General features: G+C 39.6%; 3 protein-coding genes across 3 annotated transcripts; all 3 read left to right on the top strand.

Annotated features, from left to right (window-relative positions):
• The first annotated feature begins 1,950 nt into the window (after positions 1-1,950).
• Positions 1,951-2,972, top strand: LOC108090526 (ficolin-2). Its single transcript, XM_017189244.2, has 2 exons — positions 1,951-2,688; positions 2,749-2,972. Exons 1-2 carry the CDS (start codon positions 2,081-2,083, stop codon positions 2,879-2,881), a joined length of 741 nt encoding a protein of 246 aa, XP_017044733.1. The 5' UTR covers positions 1,951-2,080; the 3' UTR covers positions 2,882-2,972.
• A 9,262-nt stretch (positions 2,973-12,234) lies between these two features.
• On the top strand, positions 12,235-13,376 carry LOC108090525 (glycine, alanine and asparagine-rich protein). The gene is made up of 2 exons (XM_017189243.1): positions 12,235-12,425; positions 12,482-13,376. Exons 1-2 carry the CDS (start codon positions 12,342-12,344, stop codon positions 13,358-13,360), a joined length of 963 nt encoding a protein of 320 aa, XP_017044732.1. The 5' UTR covers positions 12,235-12,341; the 3' UTR covers positions 13,361-13,376.
• A 503-nt stretch (positions 13,377-13,879) lies between these two features.
• LOC108090527 lies at positions 13,880-14,858 on the top strand. The gene is made up of 3 exons (XM_017189246.2): positions 13,880-13,981; positions 14,040-14,157; positions 14,418-14,858. The coding sequence occupies exons 1-3, from the start codon at positions 13,894-13,896 to the stop codon at positions 14,773-14,775; spliced, it is 564 nt and encodes a 187-aa protein (XP_017044735.1). The 5' UTR covers positions 13,880-13,893; the 3' UTR covers positions 14,776-14,858.
• Positions 14,859-17,808: the final 2,950 nt, after the last annotated feature.

The raw sequence follows: 17,808 nt of genomic DNA, 5'->3' as shown, positions 1-17,808 counted from the left end.
GTAAGACCCGACCATAAATTTCCTTTATTTTCCTGCTCTGTGCCATTCGAGAGGTTCGTTAGTTCCACACTCCCCTCGTTGTCAATTTGTTTGGCGATATTTGACAGGCGGCGTCCCGTACTACCAATAATTTTTGGTCTTTGCCTGGGTTTACTTGACTTTGGGTCCGGTTGATTGGTATCGATTCATTTCTCATACGCGTAGGCATGCCAAGAATTTATGCAATTCTGCAGCCTTAATTTATATTCCGTTGTCATCGGCTGGACTGAAAATGGGCTAGGTATGTTTGTATATATTATATGTTGGGCCTAGGGGCAAGTATCGTTTATGCCAGAGCAGCGACGTGATCGCGATAATCGTAAGCGCATGAACTCCAGGGAGCTGACCACGTGTCGCCTGTCAATCATCTATACAAGTTGATATTGATACAGAACTCAACAGGGGTCTCCTATCCGGAGTGTCTATCTCTGGCTCTAATAGATAACCCCAATGGCTCTCGGCTAAGGCGGTTTTAAGCTGCCTTATTTATCAGCCAAACGCACACACAATTGTTCCGCGCTGCAATCAATTTCGAAACTGTCACTCTGACACTTGAATTCTGTTCTGTTTCTCTGGTTCCCAACTCCTATTCCCATTCTTTCGCCTCCAGTCCTCATCGCTGTGCCAAATGCCGTAGACAACACGTCTATAGCCTATTTATCATGCACTGAAAATGACAATAAGGTAGTAAAATACTTTGAAAAAGCGCAATCGCATTTCAAGAATTCTTGGCATTTCTTAGAATTAGACTGATCGTTTTCCTTAGCACTATCAAAAAATATGTATATTTCAAAATGAAACTATAAAATAGTCTCAACGAGGATTGAATTCAATTCCATAAAACATATTTTTTTCTCAATGTACTTTATGTGTTACTGAATGAGTGGGTAAACATGGAGTATTATGTATTTATCATAAATGCCATTTTATCGTTCTTCAGGCTCCCAGTCGTCTTCCTCTTGCGTTTGTCTTCCTCGCTCTTTGTGGCAAATATTTGTTCATTTGTTTGTTTGTTTGTTGCTTGCTTGGAATAATGGTGTGGCATATGTTGGTGGCTGGGGGTACGGAATATACATAGGTGTAGGAACCGAACCAGTAGGAGTGGGAGTTGGGTATTCGAGTGCCTTTGTAGGTGGCTCTTGTTTCTGCTGTCTTTCGAGTTGTCACCTCTCGATGGTAGTTGCTGTCTGGCGGAGGAGGTGAGACAAAAAGCCAACTTTGGTAGCCGACAGGCCCTGTCACATTATTCCAAAAGTTGTCAAAAACCAAAAACAAATGGAAAGAAGTAAAAAGAAAAATTCGGTGGAGTGGGGTAGCACCTTCGGTGACACCTTTTGACACTTGTCCAAAGTGCATCCAACTGCCAAGAAACAGGAAATGGGTGGCCCTTCGGCAATGGATTGTTCGTAACTATTTGTGAACCGCTCCGACGAAGTGTTTCCGAGTCTGCAATGCACTGTATGGTATTCCCTGGCAATATCAGAAGTCGATCTCCGAGAAAAAATTGTAGTTTGCTTACAGATATGCACTTGACAATCAAACAAGCTAATAGTTTGAAAAGATACTCTTATAACAAGTGTTATGAAATGTTATAGTGCTCAATGTTTTAACACAGTATTAGGGCAATAAACGCTAAGAGATTTCATATTCAACTAAAGATTCTTATAGAAAGACTTATAGTATGTCACTCATCTTGTTAAATAACTTTTAAATATAAGGTGGTAAGAACCAAAAGGGGCTTACCCCTGCCACAACCTTTCTTACTGTTGTCAAAATTTCAAGATTGCAGGTAATACGAGTACATGCGAAATAAAAGTCCCCCCTAGGAAATGACTAACTACTTTAATGGAAAAGTCTTATCTATTGCCAAAATGTGGTTCTATCAGATTTGCCAAGCGATCTAATCAAGAAGGGCTTTATCAATTGCCGTCTTCGTCATTTCAGGAGTAGGCAATACTAAAATTTCGATAAGAATTAAGCAACTAATATATAAAGAACCCTCTTGGCCAATTGAAAATCATTTTAAGCTCGAACCGGCAAAATGAAACCCATTTGCCTTGTGCTTTGCGTGTTTTCGCTGTGTTTAATTTATTTGGCCAGTGCGGAAATTGGAGAATATGAGGGAGTGCAGACCTTCAAGAAGTACTCCTCCTCCTGCAAGGAGTTGAAGCCCAAGAAGAGTGGTGTTCAAAAGATCCAAGTGGGAAGCGATATAATCGAGGTCTACTGTGATGTGACAATCGCCGGAAAAGGATGGTTGGTCGTTCAACGGAGAGTCAGTGTTGAAGAGAACTTCTTCCGCAACTGGACTTCCTATCAGACGGGATTTGGTGACCTCAAGGGAAACTTCTTCCTCGGTCTAAATAACCTGAACAAGATTGCAGCCCTCGAACCTCAGGAACTTTACATCCAAATGGTGGACTTCGCGGGAGAAAAGCGATACGCCCACTACGATCTGTTCAATGTGGGCAACGTGTACAGTAACTACTCGATTACTCAACTGGGCGTGTACAGTGGAACGGCTGGAGACAGCCTGAAGTACCATCTGAGCCAGCCCTTCAGCACCTTCGATCGGGATAACGACAATAGCACCACAAATTGTGCCGCCAGGTTCAAGGGAGCTTGGTGGTACAAGGATTGCCTTTCCAGGTAAGGATCCTAGTTTCGTGGTACATCCTGGTCCCCATACTCAACTATAATATATTACAGCAATCTGAATGGTGCCTATCTGGGTGGCAACTACACCGATCCCGATCTTCTCGGTTCTGGAATTGTTTGGGGAGAGTGGAAGGGCTTCTCTTACAGCTACAAAACTGTTAACATTATGATCCGACCAAAATAAAAACATATTTCAAACCCATACTCATGAGCAAGTTGCCTTGAGTCTAAATAAAATGCTTGAAATCCAAAACAGAATTTTTAATAAAAACTTAACAGTATTAAATACATAAAAAAGCATTCTTTGGGTGTTATTTCTTTATTTGATTTTGATTATTAGGTCAGGGATATTTAAGATTATACAAATTAGTTTGATTTCTCCTATTTAATTAAAGTTCAACTTGGTTACAAGAAGTATGTCGTATTCTGCTGATAAAGAACTCTTGCCTCAACATTTGCTTCGCCGTTCAAGTTCAAGTTCTCATGTTCTGTTTGCAGATATCATATTGTGGTTTATGAGAAACATTTGTCGGGAGCCGAGTTCCTGCCACCCGCCCCCCTCTCCCCTTCTCCACGGTTCTGTTTGGAGGTATTGTGTATCCGCTTGGGTATCCAGTAACCGCAGCGTAGCCCCCAAATGCTTTTGTTATTTGTTTGTTATCGGGCCTCTGGACCCTGGTGCACGGATAATGGCGATGACTCAATTGACGGACAATGGGCAACTTTCAAGTGAAGGAATTAAAGGCGAAATATCATATCAAGTTCTCCCCATTCATGATGGGACCGCCGTCAAATGCAAATCAGCTGATCTCGGCAGTTTCTCCGCTCACCGAGAAGTATGGAGTATGACAAGTGGATCGCATATCGCTCGACGGTCAATTGTGTCCGCATATGTATACATATGGTAGAAATATGCAGTACACCACAAATTTATATCCGAGAATGTTGGTGGGAACCGTTCGTGTTGGGACCTAATTTAATTTAATTTCGTTTCGTTTCGTTTTCGCTGCGGAAGTATCGATGCGTAATTGGAGCCACTGGGCTTGAGTTTCCCTCAGGAATTTTCCCCGGAATTATTCACAGCCCTTACGATTAGGGTTACACCGATTACTGACTGCAGTTTGCAACGGAATTTCAAGAAGGTCTGGGCCTTCCGTTATAGACCAAACCCAGCTCATTCCGTCTAATCCCCATGACTAGGCTGACTTTTGTGACATTTGCAACAGCCACACAAGCGTGGAATCGCCAATGCGCTTCGAGAATCGCACTCCCTCCGGGGGGAAATCGTTGGAAAAAATTCTCATTAACTAAATAAAATTATGATAGATGGAATATACGGCTGACGGGCATTAATTGCATGCTCACGCAAAACAAGTTTCCCAGATATCTGCCCGTCCCGGCAAAATCATTTAGCAAATGAAATTTGCATCTCACAAAGTGTTTGCATGAGGCAGAAGATCAAGAAGCAGCAAAAGAAAGCTAGAAACACTTATAAACGGGGGTGAGTCAGTGTGGCAGGAATTTTTTTATTAAAATAAATATAAAATATTTCTATAAAAAGTTTAAAATGTCTACCAAATAATAGCGGATAACAGCCTAATGGTCGTTAAATTAAAATAGTCCTTTTAAGAAATCTCTAATTGTGGAGATAAGATTAATAGTTATTAAAAACTAAAGAAATTATATTGAAAGAAAGTTAAAATGGTAATTTTTTAATAGATTTTAATTTGATTAAACTATAAGTTATTTCTAATTAGATCTGGTTCAAGTTTTTGATGAAAAATCGGACTGAAGAGACAGTGATTTAATAAATTGTTATTATGCCAATAAGCTGCTTTCTATTTAAGCCAATACAAATTCGTTTTGCAAATGGAGTGACGGTTCTAATGAACATGGGTTTAATAGTTTGATCACAGAGAATAATTAAATGATAGATATTTTATTTATGTACATTATTGGTTCATATCTATATCATTTTAGTACACCCTTTTTTATTGCAAAATCGGGTCGAGATGCTTTGAAACGCTGGTGATTTGGTGTTAATTGAAATGATTAAAATTTTTTTAATTGGGGAGGAAAAAGTGATTTCTATTTGCCCGCTTGAGTCACCCTTCCTGGCGGCAGATCAAGTGAAGGTCGCAGCAGCCGGACACGGCAGCAAAAACAAAAAAAAAAAAAAACATACAAAATCAACATCGGCAATAACAGCGAGCACGCATTTCGAAATGTGCGAGTGTCGGAGGCAATTGAAATGCTTTTCAGCAAAAGCAAATCGAACCGCTCTGAAATGCTTTTATAATGAGTTAATAAGCGCTGCCGCCGAGAGCACCTGTTGCCATCGAAAGCGAGCGACGACGACGAGTGCAAACTGCCAAGTAATTAAGAGATTTGCCGGCTGCCTGGCCCAGATGCACTCGGCTTTATTCTTCGACTCAGCTGGTTTGCTTTTCTATTTATTTTCGCTTTGCTTTTATTTATTAATTTTTTTTTTTTTGTTTTGTACTTTTAATTGCTAATCAAAACGATTTGTAATTCTGCGTTGTCTGAGTAATTTATTAGCCATTACACAGTGCCGCGATTTGCGCTACGCTCGGCGAATACTCAAAAGCAGCAGCAGCAGCAGCCGTCAATCTCCCCCTTTCATCCCCTTTGATCCACGCCCCTTTTTGAACGACTCGGTGGGGAGGGGAGGGGGGCGGATTTGAGGTGGCGCCAAATGTCGCCGCCGCATGTTTTCAAAATGAATTTCCGCCAAAGTGCAGCACAAAGTGCGGATTCTATGGGCGGGGTATGTTTTTCACTTAGTGGTTAGTAAGTATAGTTGATCGATGGCATTAGCTGGTTGACATTGATTAACTACAAACCGAAGCTAAGTGAGTTTATATTGCCAACGAATTAAATTTGACATTGACTATGTTTAATTTATTGTTCTAAATTTCAATACGAATTTTATTTATAAAATTGTCAAGTGCCAGTGTTCACTGAAAATCTAATAAAACAAACAGAAATTATACAGATGTTTAGCTTATACTTCACAAATGTAATTATAAGTTGGTAAGCGCTAACGATCGCTAAAAGTTAATTCTAATCTAACAAAACATACAGAAATCACACATCTATATAGCTTATATTTTACAAATACATTTATTATAACAATAATACTGAAGCTGGACAAAAATAATGTTCCTTTTTTGCAACACATCATAAGACACAAAAATAATCCAATTAAATTTTCAATTGATATAAACAAATTAAAATCATTTATTTTAGAAAACTTCTTAAAAAGCTGGTAAAATTATATAAAGAAACAATGATTTTGAGATTTAAAAGGTAAACCAAGTATTTTAAAGGTTGTTTACCCGAATTCAGACTAGTTTCTTGACAATTAAAATAAAATGTTCGTGTTTGGTTCAGATCTCAGCGTCTTTTAATAAATGATCCAACAAACTTTACACAGACAGCGGGAATTTGTTTGCTGTCGAAAATATTACAGTTTTCATTTGTAAGTTTTTTCGCACGCCCAAACAAAAAGTGCCAAAAATATAATCAAAATGAAAATAAATCTACGCGCGGCATCGCAACAGGAAAAAATTGGACATAGATGCACGGATACACACGGCGAGAGATACAGATACATTAAAAGATACACTTACAGATACAGAAGACAGACAGTCATGTTGGCAGATACTTTTTAGCCACTTTGACTAAAGCAATAACATTAGCGCTCGACTGGCGCAACTATTTTTGTCCAAAAAACTACAAATTGAAAATGTTTTTGATTTTCGTGTTGTTTTATTTTGGAAAATGAGAAATAAACGTAAAAAAAAAGGGGGGGAAAGCAGAAAGAGCGGAGCACACAATTTTGAACTTGGCACGAGGGAGAACAAAAGAGAGCGGATGGGACATTTGGATACACCCAGATAGCTGGTTAGGATTCAGACGCATCTGCGAGTACTAGTATCTGCATCTGCGAGTACGCGTATCTGCGTGTCTGTAGTAAGTGCGGTACGGTCAATGCACAGCTACGTAGACGGCCAGACAAATATTTGTTTGCTTTTTGTTGGCTTTGTCATCGGCGGGGTGGGTGGGTTGCCAAGAGGGGGTGCCAGGGGGAGGGGGCTAGGCGGTCTGACCACGTCACCCAGCCGGGCAGCATCTTCAACCTCCTCGTCGTCGTCGCAGTCGCAGTCGTCATCCATATGGCAAACTATTTTTAAATATGTTTTAATTATTTGCTGGCATATTCCTTAAAGCGTTGACTAGTCGGCGTCTCCGTCTGCTGGCTGGCCCCGCCCCCTGCTCCACATCCTCCTCCTCCGCCTCCACCCGCCCCGGACCACTCCTCCTGCACCCCAGAAGGCCAAAAAACCCGGGGTGTGCCACACATGCAACTACTTTCGAGGTTTTCTCTGTTAGACTTTGGCATGCTCCATATTTTTTTATGTTCCTTTTCCTTAAGCACACTGTCAAATGGCATTTTCATTTTCTTACTTGGAATAGAAACTCCTGAATTAAGATTTTTGTTAAAATACTAATACTAACTTCAAAACAATTTTTAAAAATAATATAACATCATGAAATAACATTTTGGTAAACTGGATACAAATTGTAGTTCCTTAAATCTTTAAATATAAAAGTATCTATTAAATATTCATTGTTATTATTATTTCTTTTCATTTCAGACCAATCCTAAGTCTCATTTGACGATAACCCTCAGATATTAATTAAGAGAAATGTATCATTACAACTAGGTAAGAAAAATTCTATTATTGTAGATATTTAGTAAAACTAAGAAATCACATCTTATTGAACTGTTGTTGAACTTATAAAGTAGAGTATCTAGAACATTGTTTCTGTATAATTATTTTCATCCACTCTTTGCAGAGTACATTAAGTGTGAAGTTTTTCGCCAATAGAAATATTATTGTCGCGTCGCGCATAATGTGTCGCAGCTTGCATGTAATTTTCTAGATTTTGCAGCCGCCTCGGCTGACATACTCACACTTTAAACAAAAAAAAAAAAATAAATAAAATAGGCAAATGCAAAAACAAACAAACACTCAAAAGAAACAATCATCTCTCCTGTTTCAGTTTTTCCTATTATTTTTGAAGAAAACAATTTATTTGCAAAGCCATTTAGCGATCAACTTACTCTATTTTCTTATACCAACACAAACGAGATTAAACAATAATTGAAGGCAAGAAACCGAGAAGTGTATATGTTTGGAGCTCCAACCAGGTGTAATTCAATTATTTTATAGTTTTTATTGGTGTTCTTTTGGAGTGGGCCGCACCCATTGATCCCCTCGATCCGTTTGGCCATCGAACTGTAGAGCAAGTCAAACATGGAACAATCGGTCAGCGACAATGAAAATGCCAAGTGCGGGTACGAGTAGGTTTTTGCCGCCGCTGCGGCTTTCGAACAATATTTTTAGTTGTGCTTTTCATTTTCTATTTGTTTAACTGGCAGCGAGCGGCAGCAGACTTGAGTCGGCCAACAAACCACATGCACGCTCGCTTTACAGGCTTCTTCTTACCACGGAACGAAAAAAAAAACATAATAGACGCGGCTTTTCGGGGGGCAATGGGGTTTTCCAGACGAGACGGGACGCCAATGAAGCGAGAAAAATTACTGTTTGTAAAGTGAGTTTGTCAACATGAGGCGTGTGCATCGCAGAACCAGACAAAAGCCAGATACAGATATGAATACGAATACGAATACAAATACGAATGCGAATGGGAAAACGAATACGAATGCGAACGGCGATACAAACAAGTATCATTAACGCAATGCCCAAACCGTTAGAGAGGCATGCATTCGAGCTGGAGTCGGTGGCATCTTTACCTGGAAGCCGACTCCAAAAACTCCATAACTCCAAGTATTTTTCTGCAGAACTTTTCGTTTGGCTCGGAATGACGCGGAATGAAGGAGGAGGAGCAGGAGGTGGCGGAGCAGGCGGAGGAGGTGGGGAGATCATGACGGGGCCAAAAGTGGGGGACATGGGCAATGTAATTGAATACCTGGCATACTCATCTTTTCTCCACTCCAGCCATGTTTACATTGCCATACCCTCGCCGGGATTATGCATGTTTGTTGCCACTTGATGAGCACATTGTTGGTCAAGTCCATGAATTAGCTAACATTGTAAAGTGGCCTGCAGAGCAATAGCATTTAATGGTTTTAAAAATCAATATTCTTGGTTAGTTTAAATAAAGTAAGTGGAATTAAATATTATTAACAAACTGCTCACTCAATAGTTATCAGACACAAAAAGTCTTTTCAAGTAAAATTATTAGAGACTAAAATGATCATAACTAACTTGATAAGTTATTGAGCTAAGAACCTTCTACTTTCAAGGTATTTGTAATTCGACTTTAGGCCACCTTTGATTCTTAGTTCATTTTGGATTTTGTTTATCTAGGCGTACATTTATGGGCTGTGGTCCTGGCTCAAAATGGCACTGGACCCATCATAGAAGGCCGACCGAGAAGGTCCAAGCCAAGGCTACTGGACAAGGTCTGCGGCGTTGTCAGCAATTACTCATTTATGGCTTGTCCCGGCATTTCTCGCTCTCGGCTTCTGTGTGAGCTTGGTATCTGTGTTTGCTGCCATCCACAGTTCAATCACTGCGAAAAAGTCAAGCCAAAAAAACATTTATACAGTTAATTTATTTATTTAATATTTATTTCATGTGCCTTGTAACTTAGTGAATATTACAAGCGATTTGAGCTGATCCAATACATATTCAAAAGAAAAACCAAGTGAAATCTAATTTATAACCTTAGTCCAACCATTAAACAAAATATCTTAATACCTGATATATTTTTATTATTCCCCTTTTCATTTAAAATAATAATAGCACAACTATCTAAAGTCATCTTCAATTTTTATATGTGCACCTATTGATTTATGCATTCGACTGGCAGTGGGTTCGTGTGCTGCACTTTTTATTGGATGGCCCAGGATCTTCGCCGGTTATTGGCTTCTGCCTGCCGCTTCTATTTATAAAGATTACGTGTAATTAAAATCGGTTCCCCAGCATCCTCTGCTGTTCATCTCGTTACGCTTGTCACCCGACCGTTACTTGCGAGAAAGAGAGGCAAACTGAGGCAGATCCAGGTTTAGTTGAAGTTGAAGTGGTCGAGAAAAATCTGGTCCGACCAACTTGACTGGGTGGCGCAGCAGGTTGAGTCCAAGATCAAGATTCTCTGTGACATCATATAATTGGAGCGTTTTCTTATAGGAATATTGATTGCATTATAATAATGGGCTTGAAATGTGGACAGGGAGAATTCTGTGCAAGTAACTGCACTCGACACAAGTCATTTAGTTGATGGGGTTACATATTTGAGAAGCTAACCAGGAATACAATAAATAAATAAGTATTTCATTTAGTGTTTGTATGTAGTATACAAAAATAGTTTTGAATGTTTGAAAGGGTAAATTTTCTAGCAAAATTCATTCTGTTCTTAGTGTTTTGGTTCCACAGTTCTCAAATTTCATTTTAACTCATATCGCCAAAGGATCCAAACTTGAAATATCTTCCCCTATTCACCCAAAAATATTTCGATGCGTTTGGTCGGGATGCATTGGAAACCGTGGCTGCGGAACTGTTCGTTCCACTCAATTGAAAGCCGAAACCGTTCTCCCGATTCGGGCTAATCAGGCCCATTATACTGCCCATTATCTCTGCAGTCGATTGCGACTGGCAGGGGTTGAAGGTTCACGACTGAGGGAGGGGAACGTGACCTTTGACCCAGCAAATACTACGCGCTCTCGGCAACAGTCATATTACGAGGTGATAAGCAAATTGAATTTTGAAAACGCGTAATCACATTTCAAAATTCTATTTTAATAGGGCATTAAAATAAATGGTCGGACCCGATTCGGAATCAGCCGGAGAGTTATCAGTTGAGAGTAGTCGACGTGACCTCGGCGTGAATGTTATCGAGCCCTAAATACTCCCAATGCAAGTTGGTGTTATTTTTCATTCGACAGAATCGAAATCTTTATGTGCCATTTGACACAGTTGGGCACTGTGGTGACTTATGCAATCGAACCGCCTGACAAGCGACGATTTCAAACGCTATCAGCCGTTGCCAAACAGTACAGCCTCTAATCTCTGACAGCCTCCGATCCTCGACCCTTCCCTTGCCCAAAACGGGCATGTTTTGAGCGCATGAAACCCATCAAAAGTGAGATGTTGCCTATTCTTGAACCCCGCTGAACTTTGGGCTAAAAATGCAACTAATTCACGTACCAGAAACTATAAATGAAATATTTTAGATTACAGTTAATAAGTTTAATACTTCAGATTACAATTATTGCTTTTCGATTTAATAGGGTTCGGGGTCTTTAAAATTTTCAGTTCTATAACCATTACATTTCAGTTGGTTAAGCCAATTTATTTCTTATCAGCCTTACGGCTTAAATAAATTTAAAATTAATTCTTTTAAGGACTCACAAATTTTATAATTATATTAAGTGATTATTTAAATTGTTAATTATGATTAATATATACATATATGTAATATAATTTTTCCTGAGATTTCAATCTTGCCATTATCTGTAAATGGTTTATAAATCAAAATATAAAAGAATGTTTAGTCTTCTAATCTAATTAATTTGTTTGTTTTTAACTTTACTGAACTTTGTTAATGTATACGTTCTTGGCGTTGCACTTAACTTTTATTTTTAAGACTGACATTTTGCCGAGGAGACAATGTGAACCAAAAATCGGCGGCGTCGGAGACGTTCCCTTTCCCTCTTAAATGGCGCTCCCAAAACTATTTTTGCTCTCTGTCCGTCCGCTTGTCCGCGAGTGTGTCTCCCGTGTCCGTCCGTCCGTTGGTCCGTCAGTCCGTCCGTATTCGTTTGTGTCCACCTCTGTCTAGCCGTCAGTTTGCATTTAGCATTTACTTCTAGCATAGCTGGCATTTTTGCAGCAATTCGTGTCTATATGGTTTGATTCCTCCTCGTGCTTCGCCTTTTTCTCGCATTCTATATTCTATTCGCTGCTCTCTTTGTTATGGGTCCGGGTCTATATGCCGCGTAAATGCCGCGTGCTCATCACACGCAGACACTTTAGAATGCATCTAGTATCCGTGAGATGCAAGAGATAGACGGATCAGGCGGATCTTGAGTGGCGGAATGCGGGGGAGTACGAATATTTGGGGCTGTGGTGGAGATGGAAGCTTTTGGGATCCAGATTTTACACGGATATAATAGATAGGCGTTACTCTAAATCCAACAGATGCAAATGAAATTAAATCGAATGTATTTCTGAGTGAATATATTTAGCAATGAAACTCTCATGGCTACTGATGTTGTTAACATAGAAAACAATAAAAGTTTATATTTGTATGTTATTTTCCTCTTGGCTTTTCTTTTTGTCTTTCTTTCCTTCCTTTCCAGTTTCCTTCCAAATTTTTCTTTCTCCCACCTTCAAATCTATGCCTAAGTTCTCCTTGCAACTTTCGCCGACAGTACGATTCCTTAAAAACATTATGAAGATTTTCTATACAACCTATACAACCAAAAATACAAGTTGACATGTCTACAATAAGATACCTTTGGGATAAAATTCAATACAGATATTAAAAAAAGTCAATAGCGAATACATATACTTTGCCCATCTGTCTTTATGCGAATGCGAGGATATTTGGCCATGTACTTGCTGCTCCTCCGCCTGCTCTTTCACTGCACCTCCAGTCACATCCTGGTCAAGGCAAGTGATCCAATAGATCTGCAAAATCTTAACTTGATTTGGCCTTCCAACCACAGAGGCAACTCCACAAGCGAATGGTCAATCCGCGAATGCTCCTGAATGATTTTGCAGCCATTAAGGGAACCGAAGTCGGAGTAGCTGCTGTCAAAAAATCTGTGAGATCAGTCGATCAGGCAGATGTGCGTTATGATGTCGGAGGAGCGGGGTCAGGAGCGGGTTCGGGAGCTGGTAACGGAGCAGGAGGAGCTGGAACCGGAGGAGGAACTGGAGAACCGGGGAGCAAAAATTCCTCCCAAAAGGAATGTCAAGGCCAAGGCGAGCCAAACGCCAAATGCAATGCAAAGGCAGTGATCACGCCAGGAGATCCCAAGCAGAAGTCCTCTGCGATAGCCATGAAAGCTGCCCAGGATGCCAAGGCGGCCAGTGAGGCCCAAGCGGCGGCTGGCCAGGCTGCAGCCCACCACATTAAGTTGGAGCTGGCAGAGAAGGCCTTCCAGTCGGCCAAGGCAGCCGAGGCTGCACTGATGGGCAAGCAGATGATGGTGGACCAGCTGGAGCAGGAGGTCCAGGAGGCCAGCGCCGTGGTGGAGGAGGAGACCAACGCCATCCACCACACGGAGGCCAACATGAATGCCGCCGTGGAGGCGGCCAAAGCGGCTACCCAGCAGTTCGAGACCATCAATGAGTTGCAGAAGAACTCCAGAGAGGCCCTGGCAAACATTCAAGCGGTGGCCCTGGGATCCCAGCAGGAATTAGCGGCCAAAACGCAACTCCTGGAGGCCGCCCGCAACCGGATGGCCACGCTGCAAAAACAATTGGTGGCGGCCCACGACGATTACGAGAAAACTAAGACAGCAGCCTACAAAGCAGCCTGTGCCGCGGTGGAGGCCAAACAGAGGGCTGGAAACGCCCTGGTATCCTATTATATTTATTAAATTTCTTATATTTTAATTCTTATATTTTATTTTCTATTTTATTTGTTTTTGTATTTTTGAAAAGTGTTGCCAAACTTGGAGAAGGCTTTCTCATTAGTCATGGGCACTTAAAAAACCTTTAAATTAGATTTTGTAACAGCACATTTGTACAAAGAATCGTAAAAGTATAAAAATCATAACGTGCTGAGAAAAGTTTTTTATTCCTGTTGACAGGCAATTACTTACTATGATTTAAAAATTACCGAAGTTAGTTTTTGCTTAAGCGGTTATCGTTTCTTATAGTTATATATACATTTTTTTACAATCTGACTTTGTTTATTTCCCTTACCATACTTTCCGATGTATTAAAAATGATCCTCCGTTCCCTTTCCCAAGACATAAACATTGTATTATAGAAGCGGTAAACATTAAGTTCCATTAAGCTCCAAACGAGGCAGGTGTACGTACATGGGATCGGGTGTCACAATGTAAGTCCTATAAAAGGCCCAGATATAGGGAGTAGATCCCAAACTGATTCCAACACTCCAACTGAGATGAAGAACCTCCTAATAGTGACTGTCTGGATGTTCAGTTGCTCCTGCTCGAGTGCCTTGGTGCACTACATAAAGCTGGAAAAAGGAGGTATAAAAAGGAAATATATATACCTAAAATCACCGCAGCACCTTAAGATTTCTTTCAGCGAACGGTTGCAAATCTCCCAAAGGTGCTGAAATGGCTGTGGGTGATACTGAACAGGATGACAAATCCTGTGGAGCTATTTCGTGCCACAGCACAGAAGGAGATGCCTTCGTTCACTTGTAAGTGTAAAAAGTTTTCAACTTATATCAACACAAAAATAGCGGGAATACCATTCTTGAAATCTTTAAATCTTTTTAAAAGACTCACTGGTTAAGTTGATAGTTCAAAACATTTTTGTTTAGATACGAATTCAACTAGAACTAAGTATCCAAATGAACTTATCATAACAAAAGTCCCATTTTCAATTTAGTATGTGAAAATGTTTTTAATTTTTGTTTATTATATGGAGTTATTTAATGTCATTTCTAAACATCTTTAGCTGCCAAATACCGGCTAAATTTGCGGAGTGTGCTGAGACTGCTGTTTTGACGGAGGTAGATTTTCCGGAGTGCTGTTGGATCTGTGCGGCTTGGAAGGAATGCAAAGGTGGCGAAGGTGGCGAAGGTGGCGAAGGTGAGGCTCCAGCAGAAGGAGAAGGAGAGCCTGCGCAGAGAGCTCCAAAATTCCGCACTAAAGGAACTAAAGGCAGAGCTCCACAACCACGCACTGAAGAAGCTGACCGTAAAAAGTCAAAAGAAAGCTCCCAACAAGATGAATTTGAAATTGTTGGGGGAGATGAAAATATTAAATTTGGAGGAGGATCTCCCATCTCCAAATTTGGCGAAGAGTCTTTATAAGTTTAATCTCTCTTAGTATTTATAATTATTTTTCCTCGAAATTGCTTATTTTCGACCATAAATAAATTACACGTCAATGTGCACTTCATTTGTCTTCTCGCAAAAGTGACCCACATATACACACGCCTTATCTGGAGTGATATATTTTGCTAGCATATTTCTAGTTTTTTTTAATTAGCCGTCACCGGCGTACAAATCTGGTCGTAAAACGGTAAAAGGGTTTCGTTAGGGTCCTTCAAGCCGAGTGAAAAAAGTTTAACAAGAAAGAAAGCTAGCTTCGGCTCGCCGATATATTGCAGTCATCAATTATGTCGAACAAAATACATAAAGGCTAAACAACATCAAAGCTATGCCGATTTTTCTATTAAGCTTCTATATTTTCGACAATTGTTCATATGAAAGCTATGTATATGATATGGTTGTCCGATTTTTATGAAATTTCATTTGAAATTCAAGAGTCATTAAAAAAAATCTGTATTTAAAAAATTTAGCTTTTCTGGTGAAAATCAACAATGTTATCATTTTTTCCCTTAATTTCCGTTAATTCTATGTAGATTTTTCGATCTTTCTTATGGCAGCTATATGATAGGGTTATCCGATTTTAATAAAATTTAATTTATCCGGCCCGCTTCGACTTATATACTGCATGCAATAACTACACAACTTTTGGTAAAATTTCAACAAGATAGCTTTAAAACTAAAAAGCCTGTTTAAATAAACAGATGGACAGACAAACAGGCGTATTTCGTTTTGTTTGTTAAGTGGTAATACCTAGGAAAGAATAACGCTTGTTGACGATCTTGGAGTCCTCTTGGACCCTAAACTTAAATTCTCTCTTCATATTTCGAACATGGTTAATAAAGCTAGGGGAATGCTTGGATTTATTAAACGATGGTCGAAGGAATTTGAGGATCCCTACGTTACCAAGACTTTATTTATATCGTTGGTCCGGCCAATCCTGGAATGCAAACCTATTCCTACCCTCCTATTCTCATAGATTGCTCCTCATCTACTCGCCCTCCCTTAATAATTGTAGAACGATGCTTGGTACTGTATTTATTCATAACCTTTTACGTGGTGAAATTGACAGTCCTTACTTGTTGAGTAGACTAAATTTTTCGGTACTAAGTAGATTAACTAGGAATTATGTTCCTTTAGTTTCCAATCATTGTAGATCTAATTATAACGTCTTTCAGACTACAAAACACTTTTTTCTTTATTATCCTCTTCTGACTCTCTGCAGCTCCTTAAGCAATTAGTATTAACATTACTGGCACAAAATTAGATCGTTAAATTTAAAATTAAAATTAAATTTAAAACTTTCGTTTTTAATTTTTTTTTCCTTCCTTCTTTTAACATCGCGTCAAAATTTCCGACCGATTTTATGACTGTCTAGATGTTTAGTTGCTTCTGCTCGAGTGCCTTCATAAAGCTGCAAAAAGAAGGTACAATAAGCAACTATTTATACCTAAAATCAACACATACCGCCTCCAAATTTGTCAAAGAGTCTTTATAAATTTAATCTTCCTTAGTATTTACACATAATCCTTTTGCGTCGAAATTGTCTCGTTTTTGACCATAAATAAATGACACGTCAATGTGCACTTCATTTGTCTTCTCGCAAAAGTGACCCACATAAACACACGTCAGATCTGGAGTGATATCTTTTGCCAGCATATTTCTGGTTTTCATTCGATTGTTGTTCCCCCTGCTGGACTTTTTCTTGGTTTTTTTAATTAGCCGCCGCCGGCGTACAAATCTGCCCGAAAAAACAGGAAAAGGGTTTCGTTTGGGTCCTTCAACCCGAGTGAAAAAAAGTTTTAAAATTATAAAGCGAAGAAAACGGAATACAAGAAAAATTGAAAACCAGATCTCCCCACGAGCTTGGGTTCGGGTATGGGTATGGGAATGGGCATGGGATCGGGATCGGACATGGACTCGAGAAGCTTGAGCAGGTAGGGCTCGTTCCCTTCCGGAGAACACTGCACCCGGGAGTAAAAGAGATTCGGCCCGATGTATGTACATTAAACGGGAAAGACAAGAATAACCCCAAACAAAAAATGAAATGAAGCACTGGAAATCCCGAAAGCTTTTTGGGCCAGACAATTGTGAGTGCGGCTGCAGTTGACACTGAAAGACCCCTACTGTGCGGCCAATATGCATATAATTACTCTCTACATATGTCCATATGTATGTACACACATACATTCTGAGAAGACGTTGGCATTAATCCTGACAACCAAATGAATAATCTAGGAACTGCGTTTTAAGTGTTATTTTTCATACAATAAATTAATATTTATTGTAAAGAACGTAATATCATCAAATAAAGCAGGATTACGAAAATTAATTAAAATTAAATTTATATATCAACTATTGAAAACTATAATGTTTTAATATATAAAGGTTCTTAAATATTATTTATAAAATATTCAAAAAGGCAGATTTGGCTAAAAGATGTCCCTATGGAACTATTTCTTGATATTAAATTTATACCCATACAATTTAAGAACGCACTAAATAAATCACATTTTTTGGTGCAGGGTGCTAGTTGCTCTGCCGATTCGCTGCTTTTGGCCGCACTCTTATTAATTGAGTGAACATGTCCATTTTAGGACAGCCTCCCAGAAGTGAGGGGAAAGGCAAAACAAAAATTACATTATGACCAAAAAATAAGAAATAAAGCCAAGCCAGAATTATTTAAAAAAAATATATATATAACCAACACAAATCTGATTTTTTTTTACGTATGTATGTATATTTCAGGAGTAACGTAACCATTCAAACACGTAAGGCAACATGACTGAGTACCGAAGACCATGCGGTTGCAACATGTTCGGTGCGAGCGAGATGCCAACAGTATTAGGCGCAACAGGCCAGCGAGCTATGAATGAGAGAGAGATGGCGCCAACAACCGGCAATGGCTAATAGAAATGCGACAACAAATAACAAGCCCAGCGTCATGAAAGAGCGAGCAGGAGAGAGAGAGACGGGGAAACAGCTGTGCGCAAAGCAACAAGTTTGACGTCGCGC

This window comes from Drosophila ficusphila, unplaced genomic scaffold (assembly GCF_018152265.1).
Source record: "Drosophila ficusphila isolate 14025-0441.05 unplaced genomic scaffold, ASM1815226v1 contig_414, whole genome shotgun sequence".
Classification (NCBI taxonomy): Eukaryota; Metazoa; Arthropoda; class Insecta; order Diptera; family Drosophilidae; genus Drosophila; species Drosophila ficusphila.
Note: the sequence above shows the minus strand (reverse complement) of the source record. Positions and strands in the feature narration are given on the sequence as shown.